Genomic DNA, 23,585 nt, shown 5'->3' with positions numbered 1-23,585 from the left:
AGCAGACACAAATAAATTTAAAAAAATAAAATATACCCTTGGGAAGCTGCCAGTGATGGTATTTTACAATTAATTTTTTTTTAATGTAAAAGAAATATTAATTATAGCTATTCTCAGTCTGGCTTAGCTAGCAGGTTTACATTTTTTTGTTAATAAAATTCTATACTAGAGGAGACTGGATGCACCACCATCAAGTTTGTGGACGACACTGAACTGGGACGTGCTGTCAATGTGCTTGAGGGCAGGGCTGCCATTCAGAGAGGCTTCAACAGGCTGAAGGAGTGGGCCAACAGGAATAGCACGAGATTCACCTAGAACAGATACAAAGTACTGCATATGGGGTGGACTAATCCCCCACCAAAGTAAGGGCTGGGGACTGACTGGCAGGGAAGCAGGAAGAAATGGGATTACCGTGTCCTGGCAGTGATGAAGGCAAACAGTCAGGCGATCATCATTCACCTTTACCTGGCCCTCATCAGACCACATCTGGAGCATTGTGTTCTTTTGGGGGGCCCCAATACAAGAAAGTTATTGATAAACTTGAGTGAGTCCCCAGAGGGCCATGAAAGTGGCTGCACACAGAGCAGCTCCCCAGGAACCCCAGGGAGGGGGCTCAGAGGCAGTGCCAGAGAAAAGGGTCATTAATCAAAGTGGGGTAAAAAAATAATTCACTATGAGCATCATTAAGGATTGGAATGAATTGCCCAGAGAGGTTGTGAAGGTTCTATCCTTGAAGCTGGCCAGGCCAGGCAAAATTTGGTTTAAATTCAGTCAGTGCTGACACCGCTTTTGAGTAGGAGGCTGGATGAGAGACCTCATGCAGTCCCTTTCTGCCTATTGTCTGATTCTATGAGTACACCCCAACAATGTACCCAGGCCTCAGGTTTCACCCTGACAATAGGTTACATTTTTCTCTGACAGATTTTTAGGGAGATTTTGTGTTCTCAGTCCTAGTTCTGAGAGCTTTATAGTGCTGAAAAGAGTCAAATACTAAATTCCTACAATTTCTGTACTTCCTGTCACTGTATGGCCTCAAAGCAGCTCCTGAAGCCTTATTTCATCTGAGAAAATAAACTGTGGTAGCCAGTTAAGGACAAAATGTGAGTATAAGCCTTCACAGCATGGGAAATATTTCCTTCAGTATACACTTGACTTACTAAGTGGTGTATATGGATGATACAGAACTACATCACTTTATTTTCTCTTGATGAGTCACTGTTTAAAATATATTAGGAAGTTCCTATTTTGGGGCACTAGGATTCCTGAAAACTTAAAACCATAGAGAAACATTGAAACAGAAATCTGTTAACATAGGTAAATGCTAGGATCTAGTCTGTAACAGATCATCACACAATTTACATTTCAGTGGAGAAGGGATGATTCAGATCTCATTTTTTGTTACTATATGGTCCATGTCATTTATAGATGCAAAAGAGGACACTATAAGAGAATGATGCTATTCTTCAATGTTTACAAAACAAACACATAAAAAAGACAAGCAGACAAACGGGAAAGAGGAATAAAAGCCTTACAGGTCTCTTGCAGTCCCAGCAATTTGAAGAGATTTTCAATGCAGTTACAGTTCTGAGTATGTTGTAAGCAATACAAGACCATATAACATGAAAAGTAATAAGGTTCAGGTTTTTCTTAGGAATATTTTCCAGAAAGTCATTACTTAGCAGTGGACTTCCATGTCAGAAAACTGAACTTGAGAGACAGAGGTGAAAAGAGGCTATAAACTTTATATAACATCCTCAGAAATCACCTTTTTTCCCTTCATTTTCTTTTGATATTTTAAGCAATACTCCTAATTTCCCATTACTTTTTCTCCATTTGCTTTTTAACTCATATGCCTGATTTCTCATTACCTTTAATAGGTGTGGTTTTCCTCATATTTTTTTCTCATCTAAATAATGAAAAATGGATGTCTTTATTTTTGTGGTATCAGATGTTTCCATTGCCCTTTAACCTATTAAATGAATGAATTTACATGAGTTGTTACAAATAAAAAGATATGTAGGAGACTGCCTTTTTACTTTTGTCTTCAAAAGCTTAACTGAACAGTTCTCTGTTGAATTCCAGCCCATTATTTAACTTATACATAGCACTTATCTATCACTCATAGAAAGCAACACTGAAGGGACGTCATATGCATATTTGACCACAGCAAACTTTTCCAGTGCTCTGGGATTCCTACCATAGGAATTTTTTTCCAAGTTATCCAAAAATAATTAATCTAGGAAGCCGTGATAAATCTTTCTCATTCTACAAAATGGAAATAGCAGCTATTCCCTGCCTCATTCCACCAGTACATGTTTGAAAACTTGGCATTATTGCTCTCAGACTAAACTGCATAAACTGCATTTTTTCACTTTTCCTTTGAAAACATTTTTCAAGACTACTGGTCAGTCTTTCTGAATGTTCTGAAATTCATCATATTTTTTCAACTCCAGTTCTATTTTTTTTAAGGTTTAACCCTACTCCCTAGCATGCCCAACTCCCTCCTGCCTTTTGCTTGGCATCCTTACTGAATATAGTAAGGATATTATTCATACTATCATCCAGATCATTAATTAATATGTTTAGTAATAAAAAGTCCAGAATAAACACCTCCTGAATCCTACTCAGTACCCACCTGCATTTTAAAAGCAAACCATTGAAAACAACTGAGAAAAATTTCTAGAACTAGATCATATATCCCTAGTTTGCTCATGAGAATATCATATACAATATCAAAAGCCCAGAGTCAAAATTGCCTGCTAGCACACACAGACTGTTATCAGGTATCATTTCCAATGTGTATTTGCATCCACTGTATGGAACGTGATCCTTTAAAATGCTGAAAGTTTGTTTATAGAGGTCAAAAGATCTCTTGCCCTGAACAGAAAACACGATCACACTTTGTGACTTCTTTTTCAGCATTATATAAAGGCAAAAACATGAACCAAAAATAAGCCAACCTTATAACTCAAATGTAGACAAGAAAATCAGATGTTGAATACTGTATTGATAATTATTTATACTGTTGTGTATCCTTACTCTTGCATAATCAATATAACACTTTATCATAGAATTTTTTCTGGTTTTTCTTCTTTTTTAAAAGGAGAGAATGGACTGCTTCCTTTCTGCAGGAAAAAAACCATTCTTTATGGCGTACTACTTCCATTAATGTTTTGAAGGAAGATATCAAAAATCATTTGTAATGATTATACAGAATGGACATAACAATCTCTTGGCAAGGCGGCCTGTAAGACTTTTACAGCACAGGCTGCACAGACTTCAGTACTCTGGATCCATTCTTGATGCAGGCATTCCCGCTCCACTCAACCTGCACAAAAACATATTTGTGCCCAAATGCGTTCTTACACAAATGGCAGGAAGTTTTTCCTCACATTTGCTTGGGGAGGAGATGCTGCCTTGCTGATGGAAATAGACGTCGAATATTGGAGTCACAGGAAATAACGATACATCAAAATAGATCTTAAGATTATGTAAACTGTCTAAAGGAAATACCGAATCTGGCATAGAAATGCAGAGCTTTTTGCTCTATGTTAGCGAACACTAAGTAAAATGTCAAACCTACATTGTATGTCAAATCAGATTTTCTATACAAAAGGGATGACAACCAACGAAAAAGTCAATGAGGCTGAGTCTGATAAAAACAGTGGCATGCTCTGAATGTTTGCAATAATACTGATATTGGAGACCTGTATTTTAAAATACTCACCGATGAACAAAGTCAGTTTTTTTGTTGCTAAATCTCAAGTTTTTACTTTTAGATCTCACTTTCCTGGTATGAGAGAAAATTAGAAACAGCAAAAATATCTTTATTGAGGGAATAGTGATTACAACTGTGCAAACTGACATTCTGAGGTTGAACCGTTTTCTGTCGAGTAGTGGCCTTTTCTTGCATTACTGAAAAAAAAGGCTGCACCTCCTTGTGCAAAGTAAGACCTGGACTTAGATAACCATGATGTCATAGACAGCAGTTAAACATGCTCTTAATTCTCATCATAGTTTGCGAGACTTGAGCTTGGGCTTTATTCTAAACATGTATTTCAAGCTGCTTCCTGTCAGGAATTTGCAGACTTTAATCTTCTGAAAAATATAGATATTTGTGGAAAAACTGGTAAAATACTTCCTTCTGAAAGAAGTGATCACTCTTAAGATAGCCAAGGTTGGGGTTTTTTTGTGCAGAATCCAGGTATCTGGTGTTGATGTTGTTCTTGTTGTGTTATAGATTGGGGAAAACTAATAAACGTGTGAACCGTGTTTTCACGGTCTATGAGAATTTTCATTCTTCAACTGGGAATAAAAATACTATTGTAGATGTCCACAGTTTAAATGAACAGATTTAGCATCCTCAAGAGTGCTTTTTTTTGGAAAGAGTAAACAAGAAAAATTCTAAAATTCTTAGTTTTTTAAATTTTAAATTAAAAATTCACACTCTCTAAAGAAAATGAAAAGATTTAATTGAACAACTAAAAAAAAATGCAGGACTATTTCTCACTTTATCCCTCACCTACAACTTAATAAAAAATAGCGTGGTAGTGAATGGTTTTAATATAATGGCAAACTGGCCATTAGCAGTCTGAAGTAACCTGGGTATTGGTAGGGCTCTGTTATATATACAGTGCTTTAGAACATTAACAAATCATTTATGAAACACATTAATCCTGCCCATTGTGAGTATACACAGATGCAAATATATTTGCAAGCATATTGATCCATCAAATATACTGTTTCTTAGATGATTTCAATAACACCTATTTGGTTTCATTCCAATACACATATATTCAAGTACCAGAACATAGTTATTGAAAAGTACCCTTTTAAAATTACTTCCTCAAATTTCTAATGTGTCTTTCCCTTTGGTATTCAGTGTTACTTCTGTACACATTGTATTTCTTCCTCTCTCATTGCTAAATAGAGAATATATGCAGTTACAAGTTTACTTAATGCCATGCAGGTACTGAAAGGGAAGTATGCAAGTAGGTTGAATGACCACTGATTAAAATCATACTTGAAACAATTGAACTAAACTCATCCCACTGAAAGTACATATTATGTGAATAGGGTTCCCTCGTTCCTCCGTGTAAAGGTTCTGGCCTGTCTGCTGTCCCTCACTCCTCACTCTCAGGAGTGAGAGGAGGACAACTCTAGCATTCTCCTTTCCCCTTCAGTTTGGGGCTTGACTACAGGAGGCAGAGAATGCCTTCCTGCGATGATTTCAGAAGCCGTTGGTCTTAAACTTAGAGACTTAGCACAAGGTATGGCGAGAAAGCTATAGTTTGAACACAGGCTTTTGACCTAAGCTCTTTATACAGTATAAACACACTCAAAATACTGTGTGCAAAAAACCCTGCTAAAGACTAATATATATGAACTTATATTAATATATGGCTCCTGAAAATCATGCTTTTTTGAAACTGTTGTGGAGCAGTGACTTTTCTTAGGCATTAAAAAACTATTTGGAAAACAACCATTATTGTGTTCCTCAGAAAGTATCTTAGTATGGTGATTTCTTCACTAAAGAATTTAGTGTAATGGAACTGGGTCCTCTAGGTTATATTACAGGATAAGAAAGCTTTCTCAGGTCAATGGCAGGGAGATGGGGAATGCAGTTTGCTGAAAGAGTTTTATGATAAGAGAATCTTAGATGTTTACAGCATGAAGTAGCATTTTCTAAGTCTGTTGCTGGCAGGAGCTTGTAAATCTAAGTACAGTGAGAGAGCTCTTAGCCAAAAACTTGTTTTCTTTACTGTTTTAGCACAAGATCAAAGCATATAAACAAACACAGTATTTTGGGTTTGTGGTTTGGTTGTATTTAGGCTACCAGCATGTTTTCTTGGAAGTCAAATACTCAGAAAGTGATTGCCTGGAATAAAAATCTGATGAAACAGTTTAAATAAAAATCTTTCTGGAAAAATGTTCACTTTGCATAAAACCCTGAAATACCACTGTATACATATTTTAGGAAGGAATATCCTTTTTTTTTTTATTGCCAAGCTCCAAAATAATTATTTAAAAAATAATTTCCCAAGCAGCACAAGATTTTGGCTTTTTAAAAAAATGCAGCATGTTTAATCCTCTAAGAAGTTGGCTTCAGCTTGATGGCTTTCTTGAAAGAATTATTATTTTCACCTTTTTAGTCTTATTTTTTCTTTTATTCTGACAGCTCAAGTGAATCATCTTAATTCCAATAAATAGCACTGAAACAATGTTTAAATGATACTTTTTCAGTTAAATAATAAAATCTGTCTGGAGTCCTACTTTGCTGATCTATAATATCCGTATTCTACACAATGATATGCAATCTGTATTTACCAGGGAAAAGTAGCGGTCATATTCAATATTAAGAAGTGATTATTTTTAGTTATAGAACAATAAATAATTAGATTTAAGTTACATTTGCCAAAATAGATAGATCTGGGTTTGGATGCATAATGCACTATAGGTTTGAGTTCATCTACTTACTACTGATATGAATGTATAAATTTGTGCAGTTGCAATAATATACAGTTAGACTTAATTAAAAAAACTCTTTGAAAGGCCCAGATTTCATGTCCATTAAGAAGTCAATAATCATCTCCAAACTATGATTTTAGTCTAGCGCTAACGAGTGTACTTTCTATTCAGTCCACATCCATACCACTCCTTCACAAAATATCTGTACTTTGTGCACATGAATTAAAAGATAACTAGGCATCTAGGTTTTCTAAATGAAATGTCCATCCACAGCCCCTTGACTTGGCAGTAAGTAGTCAGACCTGGCAGTTCCTGCTCTAGTACAGAATTTTCTTTATCAGTGAGATAATAACTAATAAGCTAATAGGAAAACACACACACCCTCCCATACACAACCACAAATACATATGTACTTCAATAAATATACAAAAACATGAGCTACCTTTCTTCTATGAATTTTGCAAGATTCATTTTTAGTTGTTTCCATTTTTTAATATACATTTATAAACCTATTGATGTGCAGAAAATGTATTAGAAGATAGGCCACGGGAAAAGTGAGAGATTGTATCAAATCCTAGTATTCCACCTAAGAAATGTTTTATATTGGATGCTGTTTTCCTCAGGAATTCAGTATTAATATATTTCCCCAGGGCTAGAATATGCTAGGAGGATCTTGGAGGAAACCAAAATGTTATCAATGTTATTGCTATTACTATAAAATATATATTTATATATAGGTTTAAACAAGCTGTTTTTAAAATATGTGGATTCATGCAGTTCAAAAGGCTTTTTTTTAATAACTAGGATATTTATTTCTGGATAAAAATAATTTGAAACATTTAATGTATTTTTCTAAGCATCAAAACATTACTTGATATGTAATTAACAGACTCCTAAATCTTCACTAGCCAATTTAGCTACCTAGATGTTTCCTTCTTTTGCCTTTAAGAAACCACCCTCAACATGACCCATAAAAACCAGTTAACTCTTACCCAAATCATATGCCATTTGAAAGATAGTGAAATGAGTGTTTTATTTTTGTGTTTTGGGTTTTTTTTTTGTCTAAAGCAACACAAGCAACTACAAGCTGAAACAGAAAGAACTTCCAGGTACAAACTTACGGTAAAAGAAAAAAAAAGTAATCTTTTTTGTGGATAACTTGGCAATATATTGACATTGACGACGTCCTTTTTTTTTACTTTATCCATCTTTTGTAATACTTCTTTTTTTGCATTTGCTTTTTCACATATACCTTTTGTCTTCTTTGTTAACGTATGATGTAGTATTTGATACACAGGAAAAAATAATTTTGGAGTAAGGAAGAGCCATGTTTTCTTTGGGCTTAAAGATATAGACACCTAGGGAAATCAATGGCAGCTGAGAACCTCCTTGTAAATGGACAAGCTGTCTGCCAAAGTATAGTAAGGTCCTCTTGTGAATATTATTCTGGTCTGATATAGAATGCATGATTTGGAACAATCACTTCTGTGTTTAGTTATTCTTCATAAGACATCTTTTCCATAAAAAAATACTTCAAGAAGTCATTTGTTGTGAAGATACCACATTTGTGCTTAGGGGCAGATTACTATGTGGGATTGGTTTATCACACAAAAGGTGTCAGGAAAACATTTCACACTAGGCAGTGTCCTCATGTAAATTTGGTCTTTTGTGATAATTTATTATGATGGAATTCTAAAACATCACTGTCTGATTTGAGCTTGAGGGCACAAAAAGCAGAACCCTGTGCTTCAAAGACAACATGTGTTCAAATAGAAAACAGCCTATTAGATTTTTGTTTTCGATAGCAGTTATATCTGCTACAAATAAACAATTTTTTTCCCAGCAAATGTTATCAGAGATTATAATATTGAAGTGCATTAAGGATAAAACCTGGTTTTGCTTTCTTTTCCTTCAGGCCAAGGTTGCAAAGAACTGCAAGGACAATTTTGCATTTGAAATTACTTACAGCCGAAATTGCTATTGCTTGATTATTGGTGGATAAGTTTTAGGTATCGTGGTCAAGTATTTTGATCTCTAAATGTTGTTGGCTCTGATATCTACTATCTAAGAGCACTGAAAAACCTGACTTGGCGTTTGTGTGCTCCAGTGACTGTATCAGAGGCCAAAGACCCTAAATCCCGCTACCTAAGTTGGTGCCTAAATGTCAATTGCACAGACCTGAAAATAAAATCAAAGCAGATGCATCTGAGATGAAAAATTGATCATAAAATGATGGTGCAAGTTTTAATATGCAGAACAATCTACACAATCTTCAGCGTATGCTTGTCCATCAAAACCCATTGATATCCAATTAACAAGGTGAATAGAAGGTACAGCTAATAAAATATCTCCAGGAGTAATATTATCAATGGGCTATGTCTCCATACATGTTAATGAAATCTAAGCAGTCAAGGATTAGTATTGCAGTATCTAACTCTTTTTGGCATACCCTCTATGTGTTGGGAAGCCTGGAAAAAAACTCTTAAGATTTGACACCAGCAGGTTTTTTTTCTGTTGCAGACCCCTTGCCTCTCTCAACAAGAATAATGAGCTGAACTGCTGGAGTGAAACTGCATAACAATTTTGTAGGAAGTCCAGGAATGATTTTCAGACAAGAAGGATGTGAAACATTTTGCTATGGGACAAATTTCAGTAAATAAAGTGCAGTGTAAATCTGGTATTTCCTATGTCACAGCAGACATAGTTGCTGTAGCTAAGACAATAACTCTTTGCACAGTTCAAATTCTTAGCTATCAACAATTTTGATTCCCTCATCAAAATATACAGAGCATTGTTAACCTTCAAAGGAATGTTTTGATAACTGACGAGAGAGATTACAGCAATAAAATCACAAAAGTGTCATGTTCACAGGTAATGAAGTGAACCACAAGCAAATGTCGATATTTGAATATGTATGCATACATACATACATGTATATATATACACACGCACTGAGAGAGAAGGAGGGGCGAGAACATTTGGAATATTTTATAGCTTTTTATCTCTGAAGTGGCTGTATTTCATAAGTTGGTGAATTGACTTAATTAAGAATAGGACCATTGACTGGAAATACTAATAACCAGGTCCATAACTTGTTATTTTGTTTGGAAACACTGATAAAAATACAGTGACAGTGTTAGATATGGGCTCAAATTATCACAGAACTATACAGGGTCCAAGATGTATTTCACTCAACTAGTAACATTGATCTATCGCTTATTGTTGCAGTTAAATATATAGTGTTTGGAAATGAAAAAAAAAATGGCTTGAAAGCTGAAGACTGGATCTATGTTTTTTTGAGAATATGGGACAGCAACTACTGTAACTATTTTTGATGGATAAATTTAATTCTGCATTGGACATTGGAAATTACCAAATTGGCCTGGGTATTGGCAGGTTTGAGCAGGGTCCAAGTGTCAAATTTGGTTCAGACTAGACTCAGTCCAGAGGGAAAATTTGATGCTTTTATTCTATTAGGAGCATTTCACTTTCTCTCCATTTAAATGTTCTTTAGAAGAATTGTTTCTTTATTTCTCCCTTGGGATTTATAAAGGTGGGCTTTGAACTGAAACAGTGTCAGGTCACATCTTCCACATGTCCCTGATGATTATGTTTGCACATCAGTCTCCCAGTTTATAAACAGCATTGGGGAGGCTTGATGCTGTCTATATTTACTTTGGTTTTAGGCAGAAAAAAATGGGGAGATAAAAAATTTGTTATTGTATGTCATGATCCAAGTAGCTATTTTAGGCTGAGGTGCTCTTACTCTGGGAAATCGTGAGATTGTCTCAATTTTTTACTTCACTAGTAGCTGCTAAATTGCATTTTTCGACAATGGAACTTGGGATTCTGGTTCCAAAATTTGGCAAGGTCCAGCTTTTATAGCCATCTAGTGTTTCCCCTCTGGCCAGGAAGCATTTCCTGTGTCTGTGTAGCTGGATTTTATTAGGGGGAGGGGAGGTAAAAAATCTTGCATATTTCCCCTAATCCTATCATACACTAAATCACCTCATTCATACTGACTCCACCAATGCTGCTTTCCCCATTTCCTGAGTAACTTAGCAACAACCATCCCTCCCTTTTCCACTCCCCCATCCATCCTTTCATTTTTTTTTCCCCTTTGCAATCACGATTTCCAGGCTGTTTAGAAAAATGAGGATGCTCAGCAGCATAGGGCAAGCTTTTCCTTCCAGGCTCCCTTTTTATGCCTGCCAAATTCTTCTCGCCTTCAAAATGAAAATCCAGGCTGCCTGCATATGTGTAATCAAAGGTTAAAAAGCACCCTGGCTGGCACCACGCATGTGTTAATCTGTGCTGCAGCAGAGTGCATCATTTCCACTTTGACCTCGGAGTTAATCTGCATTCAGGCAGAAGCTCCATTGCTTTATTCTTTCTTTTATTTTTTTCCCTTTCTCTCGTTTACTCTTTCTATTGCTTTATTGGATTTTGTTGCATGTGTGTGAGTGGTTCCATAAATGTGTGCATGTGTATGTGTTTCTTCTTTCCTTGACTGTTTTTAGTCTGTGAGTGTCTGTGGTTTTCATTTTTTTTTCCTTTTCCTCCCAATTATATTATTCCCCTAGATTTGGAAGCTGCTGCCTGCTGCCTGAGCTGACGTTTTCTGATTATATCTGCAAAGGGCTTGTGCAGATCTAATTTCTGTCCCCCTGCAAATTAATTCCCGCAGCTGGGTGCAATGTATCAACCCACTGACGGGACCTGGTAGGGAGGGGGGGAGAACCACTACCAAAAAAAAATTAAAGACGGGGACGGATCCATCTGCAACCAAGAGGAAAGGGGGAAAAAACTGGGGGGGGGGGGGGGGGGGAGAGAAAAAGAGATGATTCCTCCAAATCCAACAAGCCTGGGGAGCACTGCATTCTTGAATCCTGCATTTTCTCTCAAAATGATGGTGTGGGCACTTCTGTTCCTCTCTCTCATCCAGTGGTAAGATGTGCTTTCTGATTCTGTTGCGGGGGGGGGGGGAGGGCTGGGGGGTGAAGAATCTGTTTGCAAATTTGCAGAGCTGGGGTGAGAATGCCGGAGGTTTGGATAGTGACATTACATTCATCTATCTCCTAGCAGCAGAGCTCTTACAATGTTTTATTTCTCTTACAATTGTCGCTCGGAAATGGACAGGGAGGGTAAGCAGCGGGTGCGTGTGATGGTGGTACATGCCGGGTGTTTAACAGAATTTGATGCCATGTTACTGAAGCCTTTTATCTCGGAATTATTGTTTGCTACGGTGCATGGAGTTATAATACAGCTGTGTTTTGTGGGTAGAACGTGAGCGCGTTCGTGCTCGTTTTCCCCCAAGCAGCCCCATCATGGCTGTGCCTGGGCTGTGGGCTCCGAAGCCCCGGCCGCTCACTCCAGCCGCCAGGAGCCAGGGCGCGGGTCCAGGACCAAGGACAGAGACGCGGATCTCCGCGCAGCCCTCCCGAGGCAGGCAGCGAGGTGCTGCCGGCATTAACCAGCTCCTGAAAGGCTTTCCGCGCTGAAGGAACAAGCAGGGGGATGTAATAGCGGTCGCCGATCGTACGAGACGAATGTTTACAATAGCATTTACTGCCCCACACTGACATATGTACTGCTTGAAGCCAACCTGTGCACGCTGCATATGTGTAGCGTATACATAAATGTGAAGAGGTAAAAATCTTAGCAGCGGAGGAAGAAGGAGTTTCTACGTGGATGAGTAGAAAGTGGAGGGGGGGAGTGAGTATTGCTGCAGTGCCAAGCATTACGCTGAAGCAGGCATTCTTGCAAAAATTCGTGGACTATGCATTTAACAGGTTAGAGGAGAAAGTAGCACCGCATTGCAAAGCACCTGGCCTTTCAAGTGGTAATAGACTTTTCCTCGCAGCTGCATAAGCCATGTTGTCATTGATACACTAGAGAAGTTAGTGCCCAGTCTCTTTTCTACTATTAATGCTGTATTCATACAGGCTCCTCATTCAAAGTTACCTTCTTTCTTCTCCCCTCCTTTTACCTGGACACTACCACACTAAAAACTGGGCTCTTTCTTTTTGCTTTTTTATTTTTTTTTAAGAAAAATCACACTCTGTAGCTGCTGTGGTAGGATTTTAGTTCCAAGCAAAATAAAAGGCCAAAATTATTGGCCAGGGAAATTAAAAGTTGCTGAGTTTTAGAGTAACTTCCTTCACACAAAAAGGACTTTGTGAGGAATTCCTGTGAAAAGAAACTTAAAATGGTTGAAAATGGAGTAGGAAGCGAAATAAAACTTGTGAGCCTACCATGAGGGATACTTTGTTATTGGGGGTAAGACAGGTGTAATGTATCTCTGTTTCTTACAGAATCGTTTATGGCTAGTATGTGAATACAGCAATAGAAAATGAGCTTTTACAGGATTTCATGAACACAGGGTCTCAGATTATTTTGACATAAAACTTCCACTAAAATAATCCCAGATATTTAACACACTTCCTTCTTTTCACTCATCTTTCAGAATAACACAGCGTGAGAGGAATTTTGCCAAAATTATTTCATAAGCTTTACAAGAAACTCTTCATAATGCAAATTAAAGTTTTATCTCAGCAAAAGGTTCTGTTTTCTGTTCATAGCCATCTGACAGCCAAGATGGTTTCCTCTGACAGCTTCCTGACCTCATAATTGTAAAGAATAAATAGTAGACAGAGAAACAATATTTAAAAGCTACAAGTAAAGGGGAAAACTATCATTAGTACTTTAGAAAAATATTTTAAATGAGTCAACATGCAAATATGATTTTAATTCTAATAATCAGGACGCTTTTCTCCTTCTGTTGTGGAAGAAACCTTACTATTAGTTTTGAAAACTCATGGACCAAGACAGAGTTACAAAAGTTGAACTTAGATACCGTTTATTTATAGCCAGGATGAAAGTTTTTCTTTGTTAAAAACACATCAAACACTTCAGAAGGAGGGGAATATCATTGTATTATGTGTTGCTTGTCTAGGACACTGAAATTCTGAAAGGCCAATGCAACTGAACACTAATGTATGTGCTCCATGTTACGCATGTGAATAAATGTCTTGACATCAGTCAGAATACGTGCAAAAGTAGTTGCAGAATCTGATCAAAGTAATTGAAAACATAAAAATCGATTACTAATATTGTGCAGAAGTTTTCCCCCTATTAATACCCCCCCCACCTATATAAATTAATTGTTGCACAATTGTTGATATTTAGAAGATTAGAGAAAGAAGAGGAAAGTTAAGGTGTCATTCAGGCATTAAGGGAAGTAGCTAAAATTCTGGCATTGACTTCAGCAAACCATGATTTGAGTGAGTTCAGAACAAATGCCATATTACAGCACTGCAATATTTTACCTTTACCATAATTTTATGTATTACTTTTATTACATGCACAGAATACATCCCTACAATTGTGCATGTTAAAGTTTTAGGATTTTTTTTCTTCCAATTTGTTTCTTGACATTCATAACTGTAGTGCAAACTTGCATGAAGTTCCCCCATCATCTACTACTGAGACTGGTGCAACAGCATTGTGCAGTCCATCATATTGACTGAAGCTGTGTTTCAGTGAAAATCAGTCAAACCAATCTCCAGACTTCTGAAAATTGTGCATCAAAATCTTGGGGTATGGGAACACATGAAATACGTAAATAAAATAGTTTAATATTTGCACACCTCAAGATGGGGTTTGATTGGAACTAATTATTTGATTACACTTATTGAACATATAATAGGTAATTAACATGTTACATGTAATAGAGCTCACTGACCAGGAAAGTTTCAAATAGATTTAAAGCTATACTCTGCACACTATTTACATATACGTTATATTAGTAATTTTTGCATAGTCCTTAGCTTTAACAAATTGTCAGCAAAAATCACATGAACACAGTGCAAAGTAATGTCCAGGTGTGAAATGTTGGACACTAGCTACTTTTATTTTTTCACTCAGTGCCCAAGTAGTGTCATGGCAATGTTTCTATGCTGCAGCTAGATACCTAAAACTGAAAACTGTCAAGACTGATCAGAAAAAAGCATAAACAAAGCAATCATTTTAGCACCAAAATATTTTGTTGCATATGTGAATAGATGTATTTTTACTAGTAAATTACTGAACATTGGAGTAAATAAAATTGTTTTGTTCCTGTAAAGCACTAGCAGTGTCAGTTGGGTTCTTGCACTGTGTGATAACTGATATAATAACAACAACTAAAACGGGCATGAATATCCTTGAGTTGAACAGTTATTTAGAATTACTGTACAGGTTGCTAACATCAGTCTGATATTAATCCTGCAGCTGTAATTATTCATACACTAGCTTCCAATACTTTCACACAGTGTATAGCACTAATACTAAGTCAGAGGTCCCATTGAAGTCACTTGAATCGTTACTGGAATAAGATGTTGCTCAGTAAGAGACAATTTCTCAACTAACAAGGAATAGTTGCTTTTAAAGAGGTGTCATGACAGAAGATGTGGATCTAGGTGCTGTTATATGATGACTTTATCCCTGTCTATGATACTATGAAATTGAATATTTAGTCCTGACTGGCCTATATACTACAGTGTTTGTTTCAGCAAAACTAAGGCTGTATGGACACAGGACCTGCACTCTTCTTGAACATTTCAGGGGTAGCAAGGAGAGTGAGACTGCCTTTGAGTTTTTCATAGCCATGCTGCATTCCTGACTGCTATCAGCTGTAATGCTGGGATACAAACCTGGAACAACTATTGTAACAAAAAGACTACCAAAACCACTGATCTAAAGTAGATTTGAACAATTAAGTAAAATTCTTACTATCTCATTATTAATAACTTGATGGGGCAAAAAAAGATTACAGACACTGTTTCCCTACTTGCAAGTATATAATGATTTGGAGATGTGAATTAAGCCCTTTAACTAACTTCTGCTTTAGTGACTATACCACCTAACCATAACCTGCATGCCAAAATTGATGTATTCCATAGTACTTTAATGAAAATGCAAAGTGATGGCAGAAAGTCTTTCAGAAAGTTCAAATCCTTGAAAATCTGAGAAGTGAAACTTGTTACTAAAAAAAATATAGAAACTAACTACAGTAAAAATAGCTTAGGAAATGAATCTACTCTTTTAATGTAGTATTTCCCATATGATTCATATTATATGTCTTCTTCACGGCCATGCAAATTATGCTTTTGGGTCTTAGTTTAAACTGTTCTTGATTAGTGCTAATCTGGAAAAAATATCCTGTTGATTTGGATTGTGGTCACATTGTTTTCCTCTTTATGCTACGTTTGCTCCGTTGGCATATGTCAAGAAATTCTGTAATAGTTGCACAAAAATTTAAAAGGGAAGAACATTCTGATAGGAGTGAACAGATGAAGGGAAAAGAAGCAAATATCTGGTCAAAGGAAACTCATTCCAAGTCTCAGTCCCAGTACAATTAAATTCTTACATACTTAAGTAATGACCACCACTTTCTCCAACAAGTACTGAATTGTGAATTGAAAGCATGAAGTATTAAAGGGTTAGATAAAGCATTAGACACAGGTGAGCAATAACAGATGCACATGCTTATAGGAAGGTTGACTTTTTTTCATATTCTGCCTCTTATACCTGCTTAGAGTATATCTGTACTGACCAGTACAGTACCTTGTAGAGATACATTCAAGTAAGCTCCAAAGCAGAGTCAGTTTTAAGGTCAACACCTCTGACTGGCACTGTCCTGCAATGTGGAGATGCACTAGTTCATGTGAAGGTAGCTCAGTGCCCTGTAGCCTTTTCCTTGCTATGTTCAGCCACTCTAGCTATAAAAGTTCTATATATTCCTAGATACAAAGATTCTGTTAGGGTGATCATTTGATTATTTTTTTTTTAAATGTTCAACAGAATAACAAGAGCGTACAGTGGTTCTCTGCTTCATTGATACAGTCTGAACTGCTGCTTTACAAACTATTGTACCTGCAGCCCCACTCACAGTCTTATACAGAAAAAGAGGTAGATTATGTGAGAATGGCAGTGAAGAATACAATGCTAGCTGGGGGCTTGCTTAATATGAATTCAGGCTTAGAAAATAAACACATTAAAAAAATGTTTGACATAGGGAAGTCAGAACTGAAGGGTTTTTTTTAATTTTCATGCTTTATAGCCTACCTAGTATTGTACTTTTAAAATGGACATTTATTGCAATATAAATTCCCTTTAACACAGATGGTAAGGTTTGATTGCCTATTTTCCCAGTTATGTCTGCTAAGAAATCAACACCCTATCCTATACCTAATGCTGAAAATCTCAGCAGTTTTAGGAATCTCCTCACATGATGGGCCTAGTTTTAGCCTCTCAGTAATTCTTGACCCACTGAAGTCAGTCTGTTGCTAAGGGAAAAGCCAGGACCTATACAGTATAAATTCTTACAGGTAGTTATGTGTTCATAAGTAGGAACTGAGAAATAACCCAAAGTTAAATTATAACTCGATAAGAATCTTCAAGAAGTGTTTCTTACACTGCATAATGCTTTTACTTTTTGCAGAAAGCTCTCAACCTACATTCCCACTATATGATTTATAATACCTCTAATCACTTTTTTTCTTCATTCCTTCTTTTTTATTCTGTATGGAAGATCAGCTTAAACTTTACACTCCACTTCAGCCCATAGACTGTAATGTAAATTGATCTTAATTGGCACATTTTTTTTGTCTTGGCCCTCTGGACATAAAGGAATTTCTCCATTCAAGTAAAGAGCATGCTTTCTGTGATTGAAAGTTCTGAACAAGAACTAGGGAGACTTTGTGGCAGTAAAAGAGAAAGAAACATGTTTGTTTATCTCTTTTTACAAAAGATATGACAAGTGATGATAGAAATAGATGTCCAGGTAACTTCATTGGAAGTAGAGGTATGCTTCTGGGCTCAAAGGTGGAGGCTGTTTACTTAAAACAAGATACAGTCAAAATATGATGAATGAAAAGACTGCAGAAAGTACCAGGAAAGAATCCTAAATTGCAGAAAAAAAAGTCCATCACCATAGACAGGTACCTATAATTATTATTAGGCAAGGAAGAGCCTATTTCATAGAATGAGACTAAAATCAAACTTGTTGAGCACTGATGAAATTAGGGACTACAGTTGCCCCTAGTGAATACATCCAAAGCATGAAAAACAGGGTGAAGAGCTATTTTAGCTGAAGGAGAGATGAGAAAGGAACCGCATAAAGGGTCCATTTGAAATGCACTGATTTTTTTAGACTTGAGACTCAATATGATGAGTGACTTCTGATGACTTAAAACTTAACATTCATTGCATGCTTCCTTTTGATACTGGGTTATGGCCCAAATTGTCATGATGTTAATAAAAAGCATACCACGAGAGTCTGAATTCACCTAGTGTGTACACCTATAGAGGCGTATTGTCTTTACAGGCATTTTATTTAGGTGACCTCCTGGCTCAGAAGAGCTCTGGTGCAGCAAGTATGAGCTTTGCTGTTGTTTGAATTGGGTCCAGTTTTCTATTTGTGATGACCAGAAGTAACCTGCTTCTTTGATTTTTCCAATTAAAAATAAATTCATCTTTGCACTAAGGCAGAAGGTGGAGAAAACAGCATTTAATTTTATCTTTGGAAACAAGAAAATAATATTACTTGCTTTTAAGCTTGTCATATGAAGTGGTTAGAAATTCATTTATATCAGAATGTGTAAGCATCTCCTTCAATGTGAGAAATTTACAAAAAAACTATCTTTTTTTTTTTTTTGAATCCATATGAAAAAAGATGGGAAGAGGGAGATAGTGGGTACATGTATTCACAAGTCCCAGCACCTGCCAACTGGCTGAGACAAACTGAGGTAAAAGAGGGATAAAGGTGGTAGGTTGAAGAAAGTTATTGAAAGAACAGTGAGGATTACATCTAGTGTGATTCTGGGGTATTCGTATAGTTATGACAGGAAATTAATATGCGAGTCTTGTCAGACCGAATACCCAATATTCAGTCTGACACACGGTGATATCCTCGTATTTATATAACTGGGTAATATTTTTAACACAACTACTGTCAAAACCAGGAGGCTTTAACACTGCTGAAAAACACCAGTGACTGCAAAAGCAGAACAGAAATATAGCAAACACCTTCCCATGTAAATGACTACCTCAGCTCCATAATGTTTTTTCATGCGATGTCCTAAGCAACATGGAAAAAGTTGACTACAGAAGCATTAAAGGGCATAGAGCAGCCAGCGAAATTATCACTGGCTGCCTGAAAACTTATGAAAATGGTTTTCTTTCTAATAAGTGAGGTAATGTAGAGCCCAAAGGCTTATCTAGATTCAAAAAGAAGAAAAATACTTCAAAGTCCATTAAACTCAGTGGCAACATTTCATTGTAGGAAATCTCTAGCTGCATGTTTCTGGAAGCAGAGAGATTTTACCAGGGAAGCATCATTATATTCTTGCCCTGATCTTTTGCTCTTAGCTTCTGCTATTGGCATCTGCCAGATGCAAAATACATGGCACAAGATATAGCTGATGTGACCCAGAGTAATCATTACATTATGATTACTGCAAAATGATAGCAGGTAATGGACCTTCAGTAATTTAGACAAGAATCTCAATGCAACAAATGGTTATCATTAAGGAAGAAAATCACTAATGTGTAAGTCAGATCTTCTTATCTACAGGATCAGGTCTATTTTTTCTGATTTAGTGGAAGGACATTTTCACACATATTCAGTAAAGAACAACACAATGCGTAGGCCTAGCTGTGAAACCTGCCCATTGTATATGAAACTAAATATTACTCTTACAAGATAGAACTTTCATCTGTTTGCAGCCAGCCAGCAAAATATTAAAGAAATAGCATTTTTACAAAACCTAAGCCAACACATACAGATTATTACCAGAAATAAAACAACAATATACGGGAAAAAACATATTTAAAAGAAGTGAAGGATAATAATGAGCATTTTGAAGGAATGGAATGAGAAGAAGATATCTACTTTTTACGCTTGCATTAGCCCTTTCCAAATGATGCAGGTAATCATGTATGAAATTGTATTTTTTACTGAATGTCATCTTGGACTTTGGTGTGAACTCTTGAGATGAAAGGCTAGCTTTTTTCTGAGCTATTTGTCATCTTAAGCTTTCTCAATGCTCCATGTTCTACAGAAAAATACCTATGGTTCTATACATTGATGAGAAACGCATCTTAAAGAGGATCTCATGCATACCCCAAATAACTTTCTGACAGAATTCCCTGGAAAACAGTGAGTGATATGAGAAAATGAGTTTTCCTTCAATAGTGATTCAATGTTATATTGTGTAACTCAAATAGCTTGTTCTGGTCATATGAAGCTTTTGTTAATCTGTAGTAAGGTATCTTCAGATCTAAACAGAAATCTGCTTGCTGCAACAGATTGAGGATTATCTACTAAATTCCACTTTCATTTAATTCCCTTAGATTATTTTTCAAGAGAGAGAAAAAAAGATAGAAGGAGAAAGAATGAGAAAGAGAACAATTATGAAAAATTAATATTGAGATAATGCTAGAAAGCCTTACTAAACTAATCGATGTATTATTCAATATATTATTAAGTGATAATGCACTTCTGGGACCTACTGATCCCTGCATATATTTGATAAAGCTGGAGAAAGTATGACACCAAACCAGAATGAATTATACTCATAATGGTCAGATAAAGAGATCAGTTATCTCTTGGCCATTTTGTGTACATCCTATGAAAGGGTGGTATAAGCTGTACTCTAATTTTCCCCTCCAAAAACTGATGAAGACACAAAAGACTTCACGCTGTGGATTAAAACTAAAAAGGCTTCAATCAGGTGTACAGCAGATGCTGATGCAGGCAAGGGAGAACAGTTCATCAAGGAGTCTGTAATCATCTTTCCCTATCTGCTACCCTGAACAATGTCTCTGGTTTCTACTTTTATGGGTCTAAGAGCTGTTCTTCCAAAATTAGGCATTCAAACTTCCTCTGTGTGCAGAAAAGTAATCACCAGACCCCCCAAAATCAATAATATAATTCTATAGGCAGATCATTAGCTCATGCTTATTTGTGGTAATGGCCAATATTTTCAAACCAATTGCAAAACCATTGCCCGCATAGATACCACACCAAAGGCAAACAAGCATACATATGTCAGTGAATGAAGAATGCCACCAAATAATTGATATGTAATTAAAATTACAGCCAGCTTGACCTTCTACAGATGAATCACTGATAGCTCTTGGAGTTACTTAATACAGAGAGCAGGGACTTTAACTATGAGCCCAGTGAATAGGAGGCAGAACTGAAGGAGATATGGAAGGGAATTATGAAGGCTGGAATTATACAGCATTTTTAACATAATGACAAGAAGCCTGCTATTACTTCAAATAGAAAACCAGTGCAGGGATTCAGAAAGATGAGTTATTATGATCAAATTAACAAAGACAACAAATGCAGGGCAACCTTTTGCATGAAGTGAAGATAGCCTGTGTATATGTTTTGGAAGTTAGAGGGCAGGGAAATGCCACACTCAAATACGAACACAAGTGAGAAAGCTGATAGTAGCTCTCAGTTATGCAGTAAAAGGAGAGAGAAGCAGAGAAAGTAACTCCCTTACTACAATAAGTAACTTCGGTTGGAGGAGTGTTCATGCTGTAAGATGGCTTCGAAAAGAAGATGAGGCGTGTGATCCATGCAATAATACCTACACTGCCAAGAACTGTCTTGGTAGCTGAACTTGAAGACTGAAAAGACACCTTTTGGCTTCTGTATACATAACCGAAATTATGCATTTTGCTCCTACAGCCTATGAGGACTGTGAACCTAAGCATGTTTGAGTATTACAATTTTGTTTTGTAATATAGTAAAAATAAAAAAATCACTATTTTCTTGGAAGGTAAGGATTTGGAAAAGGAGAAGGTTGCCAGCAGTAAAATACTTGGAGGACTTTAAAATAGAATCACAAATATTACTGCTCTTTTATTGGCCCAAAATAATTAACTAGTATCAAAGTCTGCATTGTATTGAATAAACATACTGGATATTTGTAAGCTCTTTGGGGCAAGTACAGTCAAAATTACATTAATAATGGCTTTTTTTTCATTTTATTTCCCTGGTTTCTAAAGGAAATGCTAAAAAACCTCGCTAAGCTGATTTAAAGACTTAAAACATGCACTCAAAATGACTTAAAACCTTAATAAAGCTCTAATGCAACACATGAGATTAAAGTTGCCACAAATCTTTAGGGCCAAATTCTTAACTTTGGAGTCCAGCATGACTAACAAGGCTCTGAACATCACATTTAAGAGGCAATGGTGAGCAACATGAAAATATTCTTCTCTTCCACTGGTTAATGTGATACAGATCTCTGCCTCCTTGATGTCAAAAGGGTATAAAACTTGTAAAAAAAGGTTTGAGCAACCTACTCTAGTGGAAGGTGTCCCTGCTCATGGCAGGGGGGTTGGAATTAGGTGATCTTTAAGGTCCCTTCCAACCCAAACAATTCTAGGATTCTATGAAAACTAAGATACCTCTATTTCGCCCAGGTGAGGATAGTGTTTCTTTCCTCTCACAACATGCCATCACTGCCTCTAGAGAGAGTTCATTTCTCAGAAACTAAATTAAGCAATTCTAAATTATTTGCTATTAATATCCAACCACCTTTAACCACTTTTATACCCACTTAATACCCTTTAACCACTTAATATCCAACCACTTTTATTCTGCCTGTACTTCTTAATAAGGATTATTTCTATAATGAGTTCCAGAATTTACTATTCAGTCGTCTAGGGACTATATGTGTGAAAACAAACCCTATATAGATTTGATTTCAAAAGGGAATAGGAATAATTTTAGCCTTACAGATTTCAAAAAGTGGATTTTATTTTAAGCTTTGAAATAAAATTAATCTTTGGCCAGAAACCAAGAATTTTATCTCACATGGTAACTTTGAAAAAGTTCTGAGCATGTGAATGCTTTTGGAGTGTATTAGAAGAGAAAATTGTTTGCAGCTTTAATTATACAATTTGCTAAGGAAGAAGAAAAAAAAAAGAGGAAACATACTATATCTGTAAAATCAATTCTTCTGTTATGGTCCCCCAAACACTATCTCTTTTAATCTCTCTATAGTAGATAAGCAGCAGAGGTGATTAAATTCAATGCAATATATATTCAGATTAAAAAATGAGAAACATTTGTTATCTGCAATTGTTACCTGCATATGCAATCTTCTGAGCTCCTCAATAAAATAGTAATGAAAGGATTTAATGAAAAAAAAACCAAACCCAGAAGTTAATAGTCAAATTATGTCCAATCATAAATAGTATATATTTTAAATAGGACTTCTCATTTATAGTTTACTTGCAAGAATTCCAAACAACATGTGAAGAATGTATTTCTTTAAAAGAGATGTCATGTCTGCAATGACACCTTGGGAAACTGGCTGAGGCATTTAAACTAGGGTTCAACTCTGCAAGGTTTAAAGCTTTCAAGCCTTCATCCAGGAAAGCACTTTCACTTGTGTTTAAATGTTTACCAACATGGTTTTCTGCACCAGGATCAGAATACTGAGCAGCTGGCAGTATGAAAAGCATAATCCTGGAAAATCTGACAGATATAAGCTAAAAATGCCAACATTGCTGCAAGTGTATTCCAGTTATGTCCTCTCTTCTAAACTATTTCACTGGTAATGTCTCCTGGAAAACTGTAGGGCTTGGAATAGCATTTGTTCTTTATTTAACAAATTTTTTTGAGATATGTTTGCCAAATTCCCCAGGGATTCAGGAGGATAAATTGCATATAGAAGTTTTGCTTCAGTGGCTTCCAGTGGAATTTGTTCTCATCAATACTCTGCCAATTATTTCTGCATAAGTCTCTAGCTCATAAAAAGCTGCTGGAGCTATAGCAAGTAAAACTGAAGATGAATTTATCCATGTGGGAGATATGCTATGATTAGTAAAAAATCTTTATCCTTCCTTAGCTTCTGCTCATGTTCCCTTACGTTCAGGGGTTTGCTGTCTTTCCAAGTTTTCAGGTCTCCATCCTCACCTGATGGTCCCATCTGGCACCTGCTCGAGTCATGAAGACTCTTCCTGTTTTTAAAAAGTTCCTGATTATGCAGTTTGGATAAGATCCACAAAGGATCAACAAAATCTCTGAAGCATCATGGTGCCTTCTC

The 23,585-nt window shown here is 36.4% G+C and overlaps 1 protein-coding gene across 3 annotated transcripts in view; it reads left to right on the top strand.

The window, feature by feature from the left end:
- The first annotated feature begins 11,270 nt into the window (after positions 1–11,270).
- Positions 11,271–23,585, top strand: part of GABRG2 (gamma-aminobutyric acid type A receptor subunit gamma2) — a 72,275-nt gene continuing 59,960 nt past the window's right edge. Inside the window, exon 1 of one of the 3 annotated variants that reach the window (XM_069773098.1) lies at positions 11,271–11,415. In XM_069773098.1, the coding sequence (XP_069629199.1) occupies positions 11,309–11,415 (107 nt within the window). In that variant the 5' untranslated portion in view covers positions 11,271–11,308. Of the gene's footprint in view, positions 11,416–11,514; positions 11,613–23,585 lie in introns of those variants that run through there. The other 2 variants (XM_069773097.1, XM_069773099.1) reach the window with 2 other exon arrangements.

The sequence above is a fragment of the Haliaeetus albicilla genome, chromosome 27 (genome assembly GCF_947461875.1).
Source record: "Haliaeetus albicilla chromosome 27, bHalAlb1.1, whole genome shotgun sequence".
Lineage (NCBI taxonomy): Eukaryota > Metazoa > Chordata > Aves > Accipitriformes > Accipitridae > Haliaeetus > Haliaeetus albicilla.
This window is presented reverse-complemented; position numbering and strand designations above follow the sequence as displayed.